The 21,528-nt window shown below is 37.0% G+C and overlaps 1 protein-coding gene across 4 annotated transcripts in view; it reads left to right on the plus strand.

Annotated features, from left to right (window-relative positions):
* The window catches only part of CEP112 (centrosomal protein 112), a 376,462-nt gene that overhangs the window by 258,608 nt on the left and 96,326 nt on the right, over positions 1-21,528 (plus strand). For all 4 annotated transcript variants that reach the window (XM_069481637.1, XM_069481639.1, XM_069481638.1 and 1 more), the window contains one exon: positions 17,908-17,970. In XM_069481637.1, coding sequence (XP_069337738.1) covers positions 17,908-17,970 — 63 coding nt within the window. The remainder of the gene's footprint in view (positions 1-17,907; positions 17,971-21,528) is intronic.

Raw genomic sequence — 21,528 nt, forward strand, 5'->3', positions numbered from 1 at the left:
GTGTTGCTCTGGAAAACAATTAGGAATTATCCTGTAAAGCTGACCATTTGATTTATGAACCATCAATTCAGCACCTTAACATGCCCTGCTAACTCACAAATGTATACCAGAAGCCATGTACAGGAATGTTTATAGCAGCATGGCTCACGGAGGGAAAAACTTGAGGAGTCCAAGTGCCCATTTACAAAAGAATTATTTTTATCTACTCACACACAATTGGATGTTCTAAAGCAGTGAAAATAAAGGAAATACAGCTTCAAAGTAAACATTATGAATGAATCGTAAAAATAATGTGTGAAAAACAGCAAGTTGCAGGAAACTACATAAAGCATGATTATGCTTGTAAAATAGTTCAAAATTAGTAAAATAGTATGTTAGAAATACCTACGCATATCTTAATTTTTTAAGCAAGACAATAAATAAAATTCAAGATAGTGATTAATTTTTAGGAAGGGTCAGGAGATTGCGCTGGGGTTGGGAGGAAGCATACAGGTAAATGCACTGGCATTTGTAATGCTAGATGTTAAGTTGTCTGGTCAGTTCAGGAGGGTTCTTTGTTATGTTTCATAAACATTCAAAATGTTCTGTTCATTTGTATGTATTAATTATTACATACTTTAACATTTCCAAGTAAAAATGATTAGCATTGTCAAAAGCAGCAGAGCAGTCTTGGGAACATGTCAGGAAGAAAATTATTTCCCCAATAAAGAAGCTGAGACAAGTAATTCTTTTGGGCTCAAAGTAGAAGGATGAACAAGAAAGAGTAACTAGAATTGACTGTAAAAGACTGATCTTGGTAGCTGACTTTTCTAACTTTCTGACCGTGAAGTTCTGTAAGCTCAGCAATAGTAAAGTAACTTCTATCCACTTTAGATCATGCAAAAATACAGCCATGCTTTAGACCTAACATGACTCAGCTACTTCCCCTCCAAGATCTCAGTCTATCAAATTCTCCTTTTGATCACTCTTGCCTAGCCTTTTATTTTTGCTGTTTCCTCACGCAGAAAGAGCCTGGTCTTTGTCTTTATTCCAGTGCTGACTCACTACTCTCTGATCTGTTGCCATCTTGAACTTCTACCATTCCTACACTGCTAAACCTCAGTCCCATTTAGTCTTTATTGTCCACTTTATCTGCACATTATAAAATAATGCCCAAAGAAAGTTAAATGATTTGTCTATGGTCACACCACCCAGGTTGGTTTAACTTCAAAGCCCGTTCTTTTAACCACCATGCTCTATTGCTTGCCACCTGGCAATAGTTGTTGGAATAGTCAATCAAAGCAACGAGTTAATGAAAAAGATGATTGGAGTAGATCTGAGGATCCGGGTGATAGGAAATTCAGCCACACAGCAACAAAACCAATTGGACACCTTGTTTTTGTAAACTAAATAGGGGATAGGGCAAGTTCTGCATGGGCATCATACTCATTGATGTCAGATATTTCAAATATTATTTTTAAATGAAATGGTATAGTAATTCAGACTCAATATAGATGATCCTGGAAAACCAGGTAAGCTCTAGGTCATTTAAAATTAGGAACAGCTAATGACTAAATTAGTTAGGAATGGCTAACTCAAAAATGTCCTCTCAGCACCTATTCCAAACTCCAAATAATCCAGTATAGGAATTAGAGCTTTTATTAAATATTGAGATCACTGTTTCATATTGAACTACCTTTAAATCTAATGTATCAGCTTCTTGTAAATATATTATTTCATAAAATTTCTAATTAATATGCATTACATTCTTTTTTTCTTATACAAATGAGCCAAAAAGTAGAAAATTTTCCAAAACAATAAATAATTAGTAGAATTTACGTGCATGCCAAATTGGGGGTTCTAACTCCTTGATTCAAAGCTTATAATTAAAATAATTAATTACTTGACCAAATAATGTCATTTGATCATTAACATTATCACCATTTTTGATCTCTGAAGTCTAAACTTGTGGTAGATCTTCTATCAGCTTCTTAAAAGTACTATACCACAGAATATGCCACTCATACGTAAATTAGATTAAGTATATTTAAAGTGCATATTATGCAAGTTAAAATTTTTTAAATATAGTAGTCATTTTACTTTGACATTTATCAAACCATACATTAGATTTTGGTATAAAGCATAAGTGTCACAGACTTATAAAAATATTACAGAAGATAGAGATTCTTAAATTAATTGACCCCATTTACATTGGGTCTTTGATGATAAATTCTTTTTTGCACATCAGAGAATAGTTGCTTCTTCCCTAGAGCAAAGTAAAGTTTTTTTTTCTCCCTCATTCTCTTAAAGTTTGTATTTCTGCCCAAGTAATAAATGAGTTTCAGTTTCTGTGGCCTTTGCTTCAGAGAGCTTCTCTGAGGGTGAGCTTTGAAATATGATTAGATCTTAATTCTTTAACTATTTCCATAAGCTTGTTTCACAGTTTGCTTTCTTATTCAGTGAGTGGGGTGGGGAAATGCATGTAAATCTTATGTGATCATTTATGGGTGTTAGCCATGTAAATATATGTTGCAATGGTAAGAAAATTAGTCCTGAATTACAGTGAGGGAAGAAAATCAACTCTCCCATGTTATTCTTTACATTAACTGCCATTTAATATGTATTATTTTAGTGCACAGTAGTGACCAGAGTTATTAACTCTGTGTGGACAGAGAATGTATCCAGTACTAACCAGCATATTCAGAAATAGGGCCAAATTCAGGACTATACGGGCACTTCTTCTTAGAATGGATTCATCAGTATTTACTGATTATCACTCAGCAAATAATGATATTGATAATGATACATCACAACCCTCTTCAAAAACTATTAATATCTAGTTTCTTCCTTCTTCAGTAGTTTGTGGCTTTTTCTGTTGTATTCTTACAAAATAAATAGGCAGGGACAAAAACCAGAACACTTGGAGTTCCTAATTATTAGCCTCTGGTTTTGGGTAAAGCAACTATCTAAAATGATTCAATCAATTTTCTAGAAATAAATTAAAACTGAAGAGTCATTAAATGTGGAACAGTGACATTTGCAGATGTTTTTGCTATTTAGATTAGTTTGCCGTTTTTCTCAATTTGGGATTTATATGTAATTATGGGAAAGAATTAATTAAAGTACCCTTTCTTGTAATGATTGTATCAAACTAAGAACTTATTCTTGACTCAAAGTAAGATTCAAAGGTCTTAGGATGCAACGTAAGGAACTATATATATTTTTCATATCTATGTCCTCACCTGACACATACTAGGTATTCAACAAATGTTTCCTTACTTCCTGCCACTCTCCTGTCCCGATTACTTTTTTCAGGAATGAGCTTTGAAATTAGAAATGTGATAATCAGAAGTCTTGTAAATGGCAATTTGCCTGCACTCCTCAATTAATTAGTTGATCTTGGAGAATGTCTTAAACAAATTACCATGATCGAGCTGAGGATGGATTAACCTTTTTTCAACATTCAGTTCAATAAACATTAAGTGTCTAATGAATGCAAAGCACTGTGAATATTTCATTAAATGAACAGCAGATAGAAAATTTATTCCAATAATTTTTAATCCGTTTTGAAAGTTAAAGGAAATGGAAGTGAAAATAAAGATAGTTCCTTGAAACTGTTTGACATTCTGTTTGAGCAAGTATAAATGGCAAGGTACAATTATACATATAATCTCTAACTTAGCTTTTGTGTTTTAAACTAAGTAAAATATTATTGTTTAGTCCAATGTTTGGGAAAAGTTATTATAACTGCAATGTGAGAAAGGTAATACTTTCTTTGAATTAATATTAAATTATCTTTAAAAAGTTATTTTTATCTAATCAACTTTCTTTAAATATTTGAATTATGTTAAAATATCTTAAGATATTCATGGCATATAAATCAAATTATATTTACCAAGATGAAAAATAGTTTAGATGCCCTCTTTCATAAACATTTATGCCTAATTTCCATTTTACCCCAAATTCTCTTTCATCTTCTCATAGAAGATAAACTATGATAACCAATCATATTTTATATGTATTCATAAACCTTTCCACTTCTACCTCTTGCCTCTACCTTACCTTTAATATGCTAAATGGAAACGAAGAAATAGAAAACTATCTTTTTCTCCAAAAGCTATAAAAAAATCTTACCAATTCAGCTCATATATACTTCTTTTTCATGGATTCATTAAATAATTTCCAAGCCAATACTAAAGGCAAAGCAATGATGCCAAAGCCATGAGCTCTGTTCATAACCTATTAGGAAAGATAAGACACATTTTTGAAACACTGTAGAACACCCATGCATATCACCAAGACTCTAAATATTGAAGGACAAAAAATAAATCATTTCTAAGGGATATGAGCAAAGAAAACAATGTTAGCATTTGAACTGGTCATGGTACATTGGTAGGATTAGAGAAAAACATTATGGCAGAGGGACAGAAACTGCAAAAAGTAGTCTGTAAAATTCCATTAATGCTTATTAGAAAATGTTTATTCATTCAACAGTTATTAGTTGTGTTCTGTGTTGGCATTGGGATATATCTGTGAACAGAATAGACAAAGACTCCTGTCTTTGAGGAATTTATGTCCTAGCAGAGTAAAGGCAGTGTTGGAGGATTTTTTGAAGCAGAAAAGAGATGTGGGCTCCATATCACTGATGGCCTTGAGTACCAGGCCAGGGAGTGTGGACTTGGTAAGCAAGATTCTTCAGTAGGACAGTCACCAACAGTGATCCAGGGAAGAGTAGAGATTGGCTAAATATGGAGGCAGGGAGACGAGTCAGGAGAATATTGTCGACATGAGATTGAGAAAGAAATGAATTGGGTAAAGCAGTGGAAATGTTATGGACCAGTAAACTGAAGAAACAGTAATGGTTTTAAACCCATGGGGGAGGTAGAATTGTGGTTCCAGTGTGCCATAGGGACAATGCCACTCAAACTTCTTTGAGTCATTTAGTCCTTTGAAAATATGTTGAAATATTTGGATTCTATTCCAGAAACAATACAGTATATCTAAAACTTTACATAAAATTTTTTGGGGGTGGGGGTAGTTTCATGGACTTTTAAAGGCTATCCATGGCTCCAGATTAAGAATCTTCATGAAGGGGAGGAGAACTTCAACCACCAAACACTTATTGAGCACCTACTATTTAAAAGGCACTTGACACTGACCTTGGTGTGGGGTGGGGGTGGAGGGCTGGTAAGTGACTATAGCACAGTGCCTACCCTCCAAGTATGTAGAACTGTAGAGACGGTGAATTTTAATGTTGTTAGGGTGACAGCCTAGATGGAAGTGGTCAGTGGGCAGACGAATACTCACAACAGAGAGTCGGGAAATATGGCCTGTAAATAGAGCTGTATTTTTTAGGATTAGAATCACAGTGAGTCACATGGAAAACCCCCAAAATAGTGGCTTAAACAATATAGTTTATTTCTCTCACACATAAAATATGAGCTTGGCCATCCAGGTTATTATCTAGCTTCCCACTGTGCCATCACACTGGTGTAGCACTCATCTTTGTGGTCCCAGGTAGCATCAAGGGGGCCTAGGTATCAGGATGAGGGATGGAAAGTGAACAAAGAAGAATTAAAGTTCACATACATACTGCCTCTAAAGGAAGCTCCCAGAAGCTGCCACACAATGCCTCCACTTACGTGTCACCTACATGGGCAGGACTTGGTTGCATAGCCCACTCATCTGCAAAGGAGGCTGGGAAACGTAGTCTTTATAGTACACCACAGGTGCCCAACCAAAAATTTTATTCCTGTGGAAGAAGGGGAGAATAGGTATTATGGAAACAACTGGCACATTTATTCTCACAAATAAAGAAATACAAATTCTTCTTATATGGGCAAAGATTGTGTTAAAATAATTCTTACAAGTATGTAGTATAATAGGCACCTCAGCCAATCATGTGTCTGAAATTTATCTTAAAAATATAATCAGTGGTGCAATGAAACATTTTTGTATACAGTTATATACCACAGTTTTATTTATAATGATAAAGTATTGGAAATAATCTAAATATCCAGAAATAGAGGAATGATTCAATAAGTCATACTATATCTTGTCAGTATCTCAAATAAAAAAGAGAAAGCTGAATTCATTGCTTACTATAATAAAGGGCAACCGTGCCAGTTGGGCACAGTCTTCTGAGCAGAGCACACTGTTGCTCTCGTGCAGGGCTTTGCGGTGGAGTACAGGTGGGGGTGGGAGAACTTTCGAAGGCATGGCTTGCCGTCATGAAGCAGAAGCGTGGTGACCTATGTGGGACTGTCGCTGATTGATTGGCCCTCAGAGGTTTGTTGGCTGGAGCGAGTCCATCTCTGATTAGCTGCCTTTCCCAAGTGAGGAACTCACACCTCTTGATTAATTGCAAAAGTGTGTTCACCAAAGCGAGTTATCATTGATTAATTGAACAGGTTTAAAACCAGTTCTGATGACTACTTGTTATTGTGGCTACAGAACAATCAGTTTTTTCCTGGATTTGTGAGAACTTTTTTTTAAATTCTCAAGCCATATGATGAAATACTGAGCTTTTGAAAATTAGGTTTTGAAATCATTTTAATTATATAGGAAAATATTGATGATATAATGCAGAGTGGGAGAAACTGATAAAAATGCTTTTGTTTTCCTGCCCATCTCTCCTCTCAGCCCCCTTGCTCTTCGTGTGGAGGCAGCACTGATCTGAGTGGGCAGGTTGCCTGGGCTGCGCTCGCTGGGGAGCAGAGTCCCCGTGTGCCACTTCTGCATGGCTCTGTTGTCTTCTGCTTCCTCATCCAGGCTCCACAGTGATGACAAGGCTGGAGCCTGTCCAGGGTCGGCCCAGTCGTCTCACTCTCTCTCCTTCGGCCTCAGTGGGCTTGCTATTGCTTCATGTTCCTAACCCCTGCAGTTGGCCAAAGGATGGTCAAATGTTAATTTCCAAGCTTGGGAGGAGGGGGTCTTGACCTCATAAGGCCCAGAGACTTAGTCTCATGTTCCCGCCCACTCACCAGATCAAGGGTACTGGGCACAGAAGCAGCTTAAGTGATACACCTGCGAAGGGCACAAATCTCGGGCCATAGACTCAGATGTGCATGCTTCACTGTGATCGCAGTTTCTGTTTGGAGTCCCCGCATGGCTGTGCAGCAGAAACTCGGTGCTTACCCTCCATTACTTCGGACCTCAGGCACTGCCCACTTGCCCAGGATGGCATGTGTGCCCGGCGGCTCCATCCTGCCTGCTGTGGTGGACAAGGTGGGGCCTCTGATGCCCCTATCACCTAGGCACTTAGGCATCCACGGCGACATCTGTGTCCCAGCTGATCTTTGGTTGCCAATATAGGTCACATCTCCATCTTCCCTTGAGGAAGCTCTTTGAAAACCCTTCAGACCTGGGATGTGGCTGGATATTTCTTTGCTGTGCCCATGCTGCTCTCAGACACCAAGGAAAATTCTTATTCTTCCTGTCTATGGTCAGGGAGAGGGGTAACGCTCACAGGAAAAGGTGCAGCAGCCTTGCTGGCCTGCATAGACACGCACACACCGCCACGCCTGCGTGTCCTCTACAGCGTGCCAGTGTGGCCACGAGTTCTAGGGCCCACAGCCTGGTCCGTCCTGCTCTCAGAGGAACCGCTCTGTGGGGCTTCTATGCTTCCCCCTCCCCCAGGCTTAGCCCAGAAGGCAGGGCAAGAAAGAGGGCCTTTCTGGGGAACAAATCCACGGATAAACATTTCCTTTCACCACTTCAGACTCTGCCCCATGCCCGGCCCACCCCCACTTGGGGAGTCTTCCACTTGGGGAGTCTTTTCTCGTCTGGGGGTGGAGAAGTAGTGGGAATGGGGGAAGCAGGGAGGGTAAAACTGACTCTGATGTGCTTTTATGCCCCGGTCTAGTCACCCAGGTTATTGTTAAAAGCCAAGAATTGACTCCTTTATTTTCTCTGTACTTCTACCGTGTTGTCCTTTTCTGTGAGGCAGGGAAGGTGTTATAGAATGCCAAGCGGGGAGGGCTGAGTGAAAATAAGTACCAGGTTTAAGACTTCAGAAATATCCAGCTACTTGCAAAAATATAGTATATAGAAAAATCACTAAAATGTTAACATTGTTCCACTGAGTGATATATTACAGGAGATATTCACCAAATATATTTCTTTTTATTTCTTGGTTTTTCTGCAATGAGCATATATTTATTATTAAAAAAACAGCTTTATTGAAGTGTAAGTTATATAACAAAAAAATTCTTGTTTTAAATGTACAGTTCAATGATTTTTAAAAACAAATTTATAACCATCACCACAATCTGAATTTACTTATAGAATCAGAAGTAAATGAATGTAATAAAAATGACCTCATTTCAGCAGTAAAAAGGTTGTTGGCAAGTTGAATAGAGGGGACAGGGTCAAATTTCAGGTCATTAAGTAAAGAATAGGGAGTCACCAAGGAGCTCAGTGAAGATTTTTTGAACTACTAAGGAAATGAAAATGGAGGCAGAGGGTAGAGATTACCTTTCCAGAAATGTGCCTGTGAAAGAAGGAAAGCCCAGAGCCTCAGATCTACCTGCCGTGCTTCTTCAGCTCTGGACCTTTGCAGAGGTCTCTCCTGTCATCTGAGCCTTTCTCCTCTTTTGTTCAATCGGTTGACTCCTATCCATTCCTAGCTGTGTAACCTTAGACAAGTTTCTTAACTTCTCTCTCAGTTTCAGTGAGAATAGTAATAGTGCCTACCTCACAGTTTTTGAGAGGTTTAGATCTGTTAATATGTGTAAAGCATTTAAGCAATATGTGTCAATAGAGAAAGAGAAAAATAAATAATAGTTGTTTTGTTGTTGTTGTAATCATCATCATCATTATCATCATTATCCTTTAATACCTCCTTACAGAAGGCTTCTCTGATGTAAGGCATCTCATATTTTTTCCTTAATAACACCCTGTGCATATCTCTTTCATGGCACTTATTATGCAGTATTTTATTTATTCACTCATCTGTCTCCTCCCCAACTGAATTAAATCTTTTACTTCTATAAGCATACAGTGCCTAACACTGAGGGGGTACTCAAAGTAAATGTTTGTGAAACTAGCATGCTACACACGCATCTTTCAGGATTTCAGAAAAGGCTGTGTGGGGGGGGGAGGATTATGTGTGTATGCAGGAGAAAAACTAGCCTTTTTACAATCACATGGAAACACATCAATGTAGGAGAAAATACTGTTGCTGTGAAAGGAAGGGGGGGCTGGGGAAATCTAATGCTGCAAGGCCGTTGATAGTGGTAAGAGAAGTAGAATCCATGCTTTGGTGGAGGAGCGTTGCTCCTGTAACCAGTTACTGTGATATAATTTCTGCCTGCTCTGTTTATCTTCTGCAAGAGTTTACGTGGAGTTGGTATTACCTCTTCCTTAGAAGACTGGTAAAATTCACTAGTGAAACCACCTGGGCCTGGATATAGGGGTATATTTGTAATAGGTATAAGGTTCTTTGAGTTTTCTATTTCTTGAGTCACTTTTGGTAATTTGTATCATTTATGAGATTTATCCATTTTATGTAAATTACCAAACATTTATAAATATGATGTTCATAATATTTTCTTATTACCCTATTAATGTCTATAGAGTCTGATATATCCTCTCTCTCATTACTGATGTTGGTAATTTGTGTTGTCTTTTTCTGATATATCCTCTCTCTCATTACTGATGTTGGTAATTTGTATTGTCTTTTTCTGATTAATCTATCTAGAAATTTATCAATTTTATTTTTCTACTTATAGAACCAGCATTTGGTTTCATTAATTTTTCTCTGTTATTTTTCTGTTTTCTATTTCATTGATTTCTACTCTTGTATTTGTTATTTTCTTCCTTTTACTTACTTTGTCTTTAATTTGCTACTCTTTTATAAGCTTTTTCAGTTGGAAGCTTATACCACTTATTTTAGAACTTACTTCTTTGCTGATAGAGAATTCAAAGCTAAAAATTTTCTCTAAGCACCGACTTAGCTGCATTCTACAAATATATGCTTTAATTTTCATTCATTTTAAAATATTTTCTAATTTCCTTTGTGATTTCTTTTTTGATTCAGATTATTATATGTCTATCTTTTATTTGCCAAATATTTGGAGAATATCAGATACATTTCTGTTATGGATTTCTAATTTAATTTCATTGTAGTCTAATTTAATTTCATTGCATGTACTGTTGTATGAGATCAATCCATTTTAAATTTATTGAAATTTGTTTCATGGCCCAGAATATGCTCTATCTTGATTAATGGTCAAGTTGGTTGATAGCAATTTTGAAATCATCTATATCCTCACTAATGTTTGACCTACTTATTCTATCAATTACTGAGAAAGGAGTATGGAATTACCCTCAATTATAATTTGTGAATTTGCCAATTTATTCTTTCATTTCTGTCAGCTTTTTCTTCATGTATTTTGAATATCTTAAAATTAAGTGCATATATATTTGTTGTTATATCATTTTTATGAGTTAAATTTTATCATTATAAAATGCCCCCTTTTCTCTCTGTCTAGCTTCTTTCTTCTGAAATCTACCTTGTTTGATATTAGTATATTCACTCCACTTTTCTTATGATTGTAGTTGGCATGGTACATCTTTTTTTATCCTTTCAATTTTAACATTTTCAAAAAATGTTTTTAAGTGTTTATTATTTCAAAATCCAGTCTAAAAATCTTTGTCAATTAGTTGGAATTTTTAGACCATTTATATTTAACATAGTTATTGATATTATTAGGTTTTAATCTACCATTTTGCTATTAGTTTTCTGTTTGTATCATCTTTTCTTTTTCCCCTTTTCCTACCCTTTATTGGATTAAGTACTTTTTAATATTCCATTTTATTTCTACTGGCTTATTAAACATGCCTCTTCATTGTTAGTTTTTATAGTTGTTGATCTAGAATGTTCCATGTACACAGAAGAATGTGTATTTTGCTGCTATTGGATGGAAAGTTCTGTATATATCTGTTAGATCCATTTTGTCTTATTAATTTTCTGTTTTGCTGATCTGTCCATTTTTGATAGTAGGATATTGAAGTCTCCCACTATTATTGTGTTGCTATCTATTTTCCCTTCATATCCATTAATATTCACTTTATATATTTGTGTGCTCTGGTATTGGGTGCAAATATATTTGCATATTTACTTGTTATGTCCTCTTGATGAATTATCCTCTTTTTCATTAAATAGTGACCTTCTTTGTCACTTATAGTCATTTTTGACTTGAGGTCTATTTTATAAATATAGCCACCCCTGTTCTTCTTTACTATTTGCATGGAATATCTTCTTCTATCCTTTCACTTTCAGCTGGTGTGTGTCCTTAAGACTAACTTGAATCTCTTGAAGGCAACAAGAGAATCTTGGTGGGGTTTTTTTATTCATAAAGCCATGCTATGTGTTTTGATTGGAGAATTTAATCTATTTATATTCAAAGTAATTACTGACATGTAAGGACTTACTACTGCCATTTTTTAAATGTTTTATGGTTGTTTTGTAGATCCTTTATTCCTTTCTTCCTCTCTTGCTGTTTACCTTTGTGATTTAGTGATTATCTATAGTGCTAAGTTTTTATTCCTTTCCCTTTATTGTTTGTCTATCTGCTATAGTGTTTTGCTTTGTGGTTGGGGACTTAAATAAAACCTCTTATAGTTATAATAGACTATTTTACATTGATAGCAACTTAATGTCAGTCACATACAAAAACTCTAAACTTTTACTCTCCACTCATAATTTATATTTTTGGTGTCACAATTTTTGTCTTTTTATATTATATGCTCCTTAACAGCTTATTGTAGCTATAATTATTTTTTACTGTTTTGACTTTTAACCTTCTACTAGATAGATATATGACTTACAGAACACCATGACAGTATTGGAGCATTCTGGATTTGACTATATGTTTAACTTTACTAGTGAATTTTATCCTTTCGTATATTTTCATGTTAGTAATTTATTGTCCTTTCATTTACACTTGAAGTACTCCTTGAAGCATTTCTTATAAGACAGGTATAGTGGTAGTGAATTTTCTTAAGTTTGATGTATCTGGAAATGACTTTATTTCTCCCTCATTTTTGAATGACATCTTTGCTGTGTATAGTGTTCTTCACTGGCCATTTCTTTCAGCACTTTGAATATATCATTTCATTCTTTCCTGACCTGAAAAGTTTCTACTGAGAAATCCACTGGTAGTCTAATGGGGATTCCCTTATGTGTGACTTGACACTTCTCTTGCTACTTTTAAAATTTTCTCTGTCTTTGACTTTTGACAATTTGATTATAATGTGTCTCAGAGAGGACCTCTTTGGGTTGAATCTGTTTGGAAACCTTGGAACTTTATGGATCTGTATGTCCATCTCTCTCACAAGACTTACAAGTTTTTGGTAATTATTTTAGTGAATAAGTAAACTTTCTATCCTGTGAAATAATTTCTGTCTCAAAATGCAAACATTTGCTTAATAGTGTTCCATAAGTCCTGTAGGCTGTCCTCACTCTTTTTCATTGTTTTTTCCTATGACTGGTTAATTTCAAGAGACCTACAATATGACAAAAATATTTCAAAAGATTTATAATATTCACTGTGGGAATACAGTCAAGATCTTGGAGGCAAAACTTACAAAAGCCCCAGCACCACTGTGGCTGCTTGTGAGCCATGGTAGAACCTATAGCAAGAGGGATCCACTTGACTAAGACTCCCCATTGTGGGGAACACATGAATAGGAGGACCCCAAAAGCCCTTGCTCCTGGAAACTCTTAACAGTACATGCTGCTGTCACTGCTGCTCCAGACCCTTACAGTGTAGGCCCCTGAGGCATTCATAGTCATCACTAACATTGATCATAGCTAAAGAAGCTGCATGGTGGCTCTACAATTTCATCTACTTAGAAGCAGACCTGCCACACCCTTTCCAACTGGCATCATCTGTTTTTTCTTCTCTACTGATAGGTCTTTCTCTTCAGCCTACATGCTGTTGGTTTTCCTATCTTACCAAAAACCAAAACAAAACAAATCAGTCCTCTATTCACCCACTTCCACCCGCTACAGCTTCCACCCCATATCTCTCCTTCCCTTTGTAACAAAATTCTGAACCAATTGTCTGTATTCTACTCCATTGCCTTTCCTCTCCTTATCCCTTGAACCCCCTGTAATCCAGCTTTCATCCCCTCCACTAAACCAAAATTTCTTTTATCCATATCACCAATGACTTCCATGTTGCCAAACCTATGTGATCAATTCTCAGTCCTCACTTTATATGACTTCTCTGTAGCATTTTACACAGCTGACTTGTCCTCGGACCACTTCTCCACTTGGCTCAGGATTCCATATTATCCTGATTTCTTATCTCTCTGGCTCTTGTTATGTCTGCTTATTCCTTCATTTTCGCAGCCTCCTAACATTTGCAGACCCAGGGCCTCTTCTTTTTTATATAAACTCGATGTCTTGAGATCAAGTATAACTTCTGCATTTGTACTTTTAACTTAGACCTCAAACCACAAATTCAAGTCCTGAATACCCAAATATTCATCTCAACACTGGATGTCTAATAGGCATCTCCAAGCTTAATAGGTCCAAAACTGATCTCTTGATCTTGTCCCCAAAACCTATCCACCCATAGTTTTTCCCATGTCAGGTAATGACAACCTTATTCTTCTGGTTGCTTAGGACAAAAATCTTGAAGTCATCCTTGACTCATTTCTTCCATCATGCAGTATGTGAAATTGGTTCTACTTTCAAATTTTTCTCAGAATCTGATCACTTCTCACCACTTCCTTTGTTACCATCTTGGGTTATTGGCGGTAGTTTCCCAACTGGCTTCTCTGCTTTATTCTTGCCCCAAACAAAAACTGGAGTGATTTTATTAATATTTAAGTCGAATTATATATTTCTTCTGTACTGAAAAGCCCTCAGGGGCTCTCCATTTCACTCATATTAAAAACCAGATTCCTTACAGTCATGTGCAACACCATGCAGGATTGGGCCCTTGTTCTCTCATAGCCCTTGTCTTTTCTGAGGGAGAAATTGCTCGCTGATCCAACCACGCTGGCCTCTCATTGTGTCTTCCACATGTTATACATACCTCAGAGCCTTTGCACTGGCTCTTTCTGCTGCCTGGAGTGCTCTTTCCCTAGAGTTCACCATGGTTCCCTCATCTCCTGCAGGTTTTTGTTCAGACATCACCCTTCCCTAACTTCCATATTTTTAAAATTACAAAATACCTCCAATCTTTTATCACTTTCCATCTTCCTTTCCTGCTTTATCTTTCTCCATGTCATTTGTACCATTTAAAATAGAACTTTTAAATGTTATTTTGCTTACTCTCTAGGATAGAAGTTCCATAAAAATACAGAGAGATTCTTGTCTGTTTTGTTAACTGCTATAGTCCTGGCTGCCCAGAATGGATGAATGAATTGGATACTTCGTCATAAGGGAACTTAAGGCCAGGTGCGGTGGCTCACGCCTGTAATCCTAGCACTCTGGGAGGCTGAGGCGGGTAGATTGTTTGAGTTCAGGAGTTCAAGACCAGCCTGAGCAAGACCGAGACCCCGTCTCTACTAAAAAAAAAATAGAAGGAAATTATCTGGACAACTAAAAATATATAGAAAAAATTAGCTGGGCATGGTGGCACATGCCTGTAGTCCCAGCTACTCGGGAGGCTGAGGCAGAAGGATCGCTTGAGCCCAAGAGTTTGAGGTTGCCGTGAGCTAGGCTGATGCCATGGCACTCTAGCCCGGGCAACAGAGTGAGACTCTGTCTCAAAAAATAAATAAATAAATAAATAAATAAAGGAACTTAAATGGGTTTGTAAGATTTTGGGGCCTGCCAGCCACAAGCTCATGAAGAGCAACTGCAACCAAAACACAGGCTTTCCTACATTAACCAGCGTCTCTGACTCTAACTTTTTTAGGGAAAAGTTATCTTAATCTTTATGACACTATAATTAATTTTTAGATTTTCTAGTGGGTAAATATTTTTAAAGCACTCATAATGTGTGCCTGGCACATGGTATGAGCTCTATAAATGTTTATTTAAAAAGTAACAAATGCTTTATCAAGCATTTTGTGATAAATAATGATGACAGAATGTGAAACAAATAAACCTCAAGAGGTTCAGAGAGGCCCTAATTCTATAATGGAGAGTGGCTTTATTAATTATAGAGCTAGAATACAGACTGATGGCTTAGAAAAATAGCAATACTCACATGTCCTCTCTATTCTGGGGAAAACAAAACTATTTCTGTACTCACTGGGACTGTAGATACAAGGAGATTTATGGAATAAACTCTAAAGAATTGCTTTTGAACTTAAGTCCATAAAACATACGCTTATGAAAGGATAATTTCAGAGGTATGGACTGCGGTAACAGAAAAGGAAAAGGGTTTATATGGTATCTATTCATTCATTAAGTGAACACTGATGCCCCAAGCACTATGTTAGGGGCTAGGACCTGCCTTCTGGAACTTCACAATCTGGGAGAGAGAGACAGGCTAACCAGCAATTACCAAGTCAGCCTTAGTGCTACAAAAGAGGTATGTCCAGAGTGGGCCGAAATCACAGAATTGCTTTCTCATCGCATTTGTGATACAAAAATAAAGAAATCATTTGCTACCAATTAAACATAGTGGACAGAACTCACCTGTTTGTCTCTACTCCCTGAGGAAGTCCCATCAAAATGAAAGTAATGAAATTGAAAAAGGCATGAATCAGTGGTTTTTAACCTTGGCTGAATATTTGAAATAGAACATAAATTTTTAAAATCCTAGTACCTAGACCATACCCCGGATGAATTAAATCAGAACCTCTGAGGATGGGACGCAGGCATCAGTATTTTTATACTGTAATTTTTGCAGAGAGAACAAGAAGGAAGACAACAGAACACATAAGAAATCAACAGCATTTGAGAGCCTGAGAAGGAGCTGGACCTGTAATGGACTTAGCAGAACTGAAAGTACCAAAAACCAGTTTCTGGGGGAAAGGAGGCTTGGAGAATGCCAGTTAGAAGCAGCAAGATGTTTCCTGTAGCAGAACTTTAGAAAGGCTCAGGAATCAAAGAGACAAGGCATGGGGTGGAGCCAAGAACAGGAGGCTTGGTTGGAAGTTTGCATGGGGAGCAGTCAGATGACCCAGATTTTATCCCAAGACTGCGGCCTCCCCCACCCCTAGTGTGCTGTCTGGAGAGATGGGATGAGAGAGGGGACTCAGGTATAGTTAAAGGCAGATAGGAAATAGGCTTATGTGAAAGTCGCCATCCTGAACTCCGAGGTGCCCCTCTGAAACCTCAGCAGCCGCATCTGTGCTGCCTGGCAGTAAACTGGAGGAGGCAGCTCTGGGCAGATGGTCCCAGCGCGAAGTCCAGTCAGATCCTGGCACAGGAGAGTGCAGGCCTCTCTGTAAACCCTGAGGGGATGTCTGCCCACCGGCAAACCCAGAAACACCCAAGCTGCTGCTGCTCAGCTTTAGAGGCCTCACTTTAAATAAGAAAGGATACCAAAGATCACCAGACATTTGAGGAAAGTGTTCAAAGTGAAAGACAAAGACCAAAACAGACTGGCAAAAGTAAATAAATAAAGGGAACTCAGAAAAACACACTCTAGTGAGCAGGAAAAAATGAGAGCTATATTTGGATAGATAGTTACGGACATATAAAGAGCTCAGTGACAGATAGATGCAAGGTAGACATAGATAGAGAGTGACATGAAATTACTGGCGCCAGGAGAAAGCAGGGCTATGCTGCAAGGCGTTGCGAGAGGTGCGCTCGCGGATGAAGCCCCTGCACTCTGCAGCCAGACCGTGTGGGTTTGAGTCCTGGCTCCGTCACTTCCTACCTGCATGATACTGGGCAAGTTACTTAACCTCTCTGTGCCTCGGTTTGCTTATCTATAAAAAGGGGGTAGTGATGATGCTGTTAAGAGAATAAAAAGGAACTCTTGGAAATTATGAATATGATGGCAGAATAGAAGGTTTTAAAGTAAGAATTGGAGAAAACTCTAAGAATAATAAAAAAAACAAAGAAATGGAAAATAGAAACAGCAAGAAAAAGATGATAAACCTGAGAAGTACAACAATCAGAGTTGCAGAAAGAGAGAGACAGACAGAGTGACGGAGAGGAAGTCCTAAGAGTAATAACCAAAACCTTTCCCAGAAATGAAGGACATAAGCTCAGATTGAAAGGGCCTCCTTTGTGCCCACGTGTTTGATGGGGAAAAGGCCCAGTCTAGGGCATGTCACTGTGACATTTTTGAACACTAAGGATAAAGTGAAGATCCCCAAAGCTCCCAGAGAGCAGGAAGCAGGTCACATACAAAGAGCTGGACTTGAGTGGCAGAGGAGATAATCAAGCTCTAAGCAACGTGGACTTGTTCTGGAAAGGCCACTCTAGTTGTTCAGGACATAAAAGTGGTTTGACTTAGTTCGGTATATTTATCACTTCAAAAAATAGCTCTTGTATGGTAGGCAGAGTGGGGGACTCAACTCTTTGCTCAGTGAATCTAAAAATCTCATGCCTGCCTTTGTCCAGGAGCGTCTATTTCCTTTATTTTTAAACTAAGGTGAAAGAGTATAAATTTACCTCTTCTTTTCCCCCTCCAATTCCCTCTTCTCTCTTTCTTTTTCTTTCCCTCTGCTTTGTTTCTTCTCCCTTTCCCTTATTTTACCTTCTGAACCTTCACACTTTTGTTGTGCCTATTTCTGTCTCTCCTTCTCCCTTTTGTCTTTCTATCCACAGAAGTCTTATGTTTGTCTAATAATTGGCAGAAGAGATCTTTTTTTTTTTTTTTTTTTTTGCTTTTTAAGTGATGAATAGTTGGCTTTAGATCAAAGACAAGCCCTGTGGTTTTCTGGCTGCCCCAGAAGGGCGGTGCAGCTGGCAGGCATCCCAGCTGCCTGGTGATAGGCATGTGGAAGAGATACCAAGCTCACAGGTCACTGTGTGTGTGTTCGTGTTCGTGTGTTTTGCAGGCTAACAGCAGGCTGAAGCAGATTGAGAAGGAATACACTCAGAAGCTTGCCAAATCTTCACAGGTAAGCAACATTAAAAGAAACAAAACAAGGTAAAACCAAAACAAAACTAAAACCTATACATAAAAGCTTTTGTACTTCAGAGTTAAACTTAATTCTTTTCAGTTTTTTATGGATTAGTATCATATTTTTGATGGGTATAAAATAAATAGTATATACTTTTAATATTTGTCTTACTAAAAATCAAGAAAAATTAGGCATATTGAACCATTGGAACCAACACACACACACATGCACACACACGCATACACACCACACACTCAGATGTTGTAAAACCAGCTTGTACACCTGAACAAGCCCAGGCTGAAATATGTTTCACAAGGGCAGGAGATACACACCTACATTTGTGATGTGAGCAGTTTGATACCATCTGTGCTTTTTTGCAGTATTTCATTTTGCTGCACCTAAAAGCTACTTGAAACAAAACTCAGAATGGCGAATAATTCTAGGTTAAAACAGCAACTCAACTGTTGACTCCATTTGTGAAAAAGAGGATTATAAATTCCTACATCCTTATCTTGCTGTTTATAGTTACTATAGTAGTTTTAGGGTAAGAAAGACCAATAGTTGAATGCTTGTCTCTACTTGAAATATGATGCTCAGAGTACTTTTGCTGCATAAGTTGTTATAATGATATTCAATGGTGTCATTTAGGGAATCCCAAGCATTCCTTAGTTGTATGAGTAATTCTAGAACAAATAAATACTACTTGTCTTCATTTTGCACATGGCTAAATTAAGCCATTTAATTTTAAGGGCCTCATATCTAATAATTTTTAAAATCCGCTTATCTTAGTATTTTTATATGCATATAGTGATATGTGGTAGTAAACTGGAATTTATGTATCATCCTACTACATAATACCACATAATAGTAGCAACAACAACAAAACAATAATAATATCTAACATTTACGGGGCAATAGCCATATTGACTCATTTAGTCTTCATTCACAATAACTGATGTCAGAAACTATTATTGGCCCCATTTTTCCAGTTGAGAAAATTGAGACTCAGAGAGACGAGATCACACAAGTTAGTAAATGACTAAGCCAAGGCCCAACCTGGATCTGACTTCAAAGTAGAAGTTCTTAACCTTGATACTACCAGCCTGGCCCAAACCCTTACATTTTTAATGTGGCAAGACTCTGGTGATGGTTATCGTGAAGTTTCTTCAATTCTATAATTATTTCTAAAATGTGCATATTATATAATTCACACTCCATTAGGAAAGCAAAAAGTCTTTGTCAAAGCAAAGAGTCATATATGTTTATATAAGAGATGATGATTATGTCTTGATTGCCATTATCCCAACTCTTCCTTCAGAAAAGAACATGGAGAAATATCCTTTTTAATCCACTGAAAAATATTATTACAATTAAAATAAATCTTATTACTCCAAAAGTTAATGTTTAAACTAAAGCATAAAAAAATCCCCAATTGGCATACTCTAGTATTCTGCTTATTTTGTTTTATGGTAAATGAGGGAGGCAGACCGAGAGTGAGATATAAGATACCCAATAAAAATGCCTAAATAATGAGAATGTAAACAAGAGTATTTAAGTTTCTCTAAAGGAATGTATGAAGAAGCCTGATTAGTTGATATTAAAGCAAATTAAATGTAAGTTAGTTCAGAAGAAAGCCTGAGCTTTGGAATCCACAGACCTGGATTTGAATACCAGCCCTACCACTTCCGTGACCTTGAGCGAGTTAACTGCCCTCTTTGGAATTCAGTTTCCTCATTTGTCAAATGGGAGAGCAGTGCTTACTTCATAGGGTGGTTTTAACTATTAAGTAAAACAATGCCAACAATGTGTTTAGTACAGTGGCTAGTACAGACTTAGTTATTATAGTAGCAGTACTAAAATTGCAATGGAGAAAGTAAAGGAGAGAGGGAAGAATGAAAAAAGGCCTGGAAGGGGACAGAAATTAATTTCTTCAGATATTATGGTTTTGGGTGTTCAAGAATTGATAAAATCTCCCTCCAAAGTTTGGAGAGGCATGGGGTTGCTAACTGTTTTCACAAGTAAAGACATGAAGGAAAAGGAGAAGGAAAAAACAACCAGTAACTATTATATAACCATCATTTCATAAATGAGAGGACAGTGCAACAGCAAAAAAGAAAAAGAAATCTTAGATAGGGTGTAATAACATAATAAAAGTCCATCCTTCTCATAAAAGGTGGGGGGAGACTTTACAATGATAATATTGCATTTGCCCACTTCTGGATACATATAAGTATTTATGTGTATATAAATATATGTATATGTATTATGTCTGTCAACTGGCATTTGAGAAACATTGGTCTACAATGCCAGTCAGTTCAGAGAAACATACTAGATTATTTTAAAAGGAACATTATAAAACAGGACTGTGGATTGACGTTTTCCACAGCGTCAGCCCAAAATAACTCTACTTTTGTTTCCTAAAATATTAATTTTTAATATCTATATGAAAATGCTGTAATCCACTTCTTTCCTTGATGTTAATACAGTGTAAACATTAATAGTGGTAGCATTGTGTTTTATGGTTTTTGATTATGACTTTAATTATGATTCATGCAAAGCTAGAAGGTTTTGTGCTAGGCCTGATTCACACCTGTAATCCCAGCACTTTGGGAGGCTGAGGTGGGAGGATCACTTGAGGCCAGGAGTTGAAGACCAGCCTGGGCAACATAGCAAGAGAGACCCCCATCTCTAGAAAATATAAAAAAAATAGCTGGGCGTGGTGGCTGACACCTGTAGTCCTAGCTACTCAGGAGGCTAAATCAGGAGGCTCACTTGAGCCTAGGTGTTCGAGGTTACAGTGTGCTGTGATCATACCACTGCACTGCAAAGCGAGACCTTACCTCTAAATAAATAAATAAATAAATAAAACTAGAAAGTTTTTATTTCAATATGATTGTATATATTAGCTTTCATTTTTCTTGGAAACTTTTTACATTATCATTCTATGAAAAGGATACATTATCTAAATATAATTTTCCAGGTGATGGTTTTTTCTTATTTATCACGATTATAATTCTACTACTTAAATATTTATTGAGTGCCAGTTATGTAGACTGTGCTCAGGTGAAAATAGTCTATTTTCTTATACTCTAGGTCTACAACCAGTAGAGTTTTGTTCCTTACATGTTCATCTTACTAGTATGATTATTTCTCAATTTTAAAGTAAATGTTAAATTTTGTTTTAAAAATTATCCTTATTTTAGCTACCTCTCTATATCCATCTAATCTATCAGTCTTTCGACCAGTTAGTCTATTTATCAAGCCAAGATGTTTCACCTGAAGTGTTTTGATATTCTCTCCCTTATATTACCTTCATAAAAGGTTTTAAAAATAGCTTTCCAAAGATAATCTCATTATTTCCCCCAAAGGAATCTCATTATTTCCCCCCCCAAATGTAAGATTTCATTTTCCACACAAAAACAAGCATGCCCTCCTCAGAACATCCTGTACTTCACTTGTAGTCCCTTCCAAAACCTACATTTATTTCTTTTTGATGTATTTTTTTGTCCTAAATCTTCTGAAAATGAGAGATGTCCCTGTTTCATGCTCTTGTGA

Source organism: Eulemur rufifrons, chromosome 9 (genome assembly GCF_041146395.1).
Source record: "Eulemur rufifrons isolate Redbay chromosome 9, OSU_ERuf_1, whole genome shotgun sequence".
NCBI classification, from domain to species: Eukaryota; Metazoa; Chordata; class Mammalia; order Primates; family Lemuridae; genus Eulemur; species Eulemur rufifrons.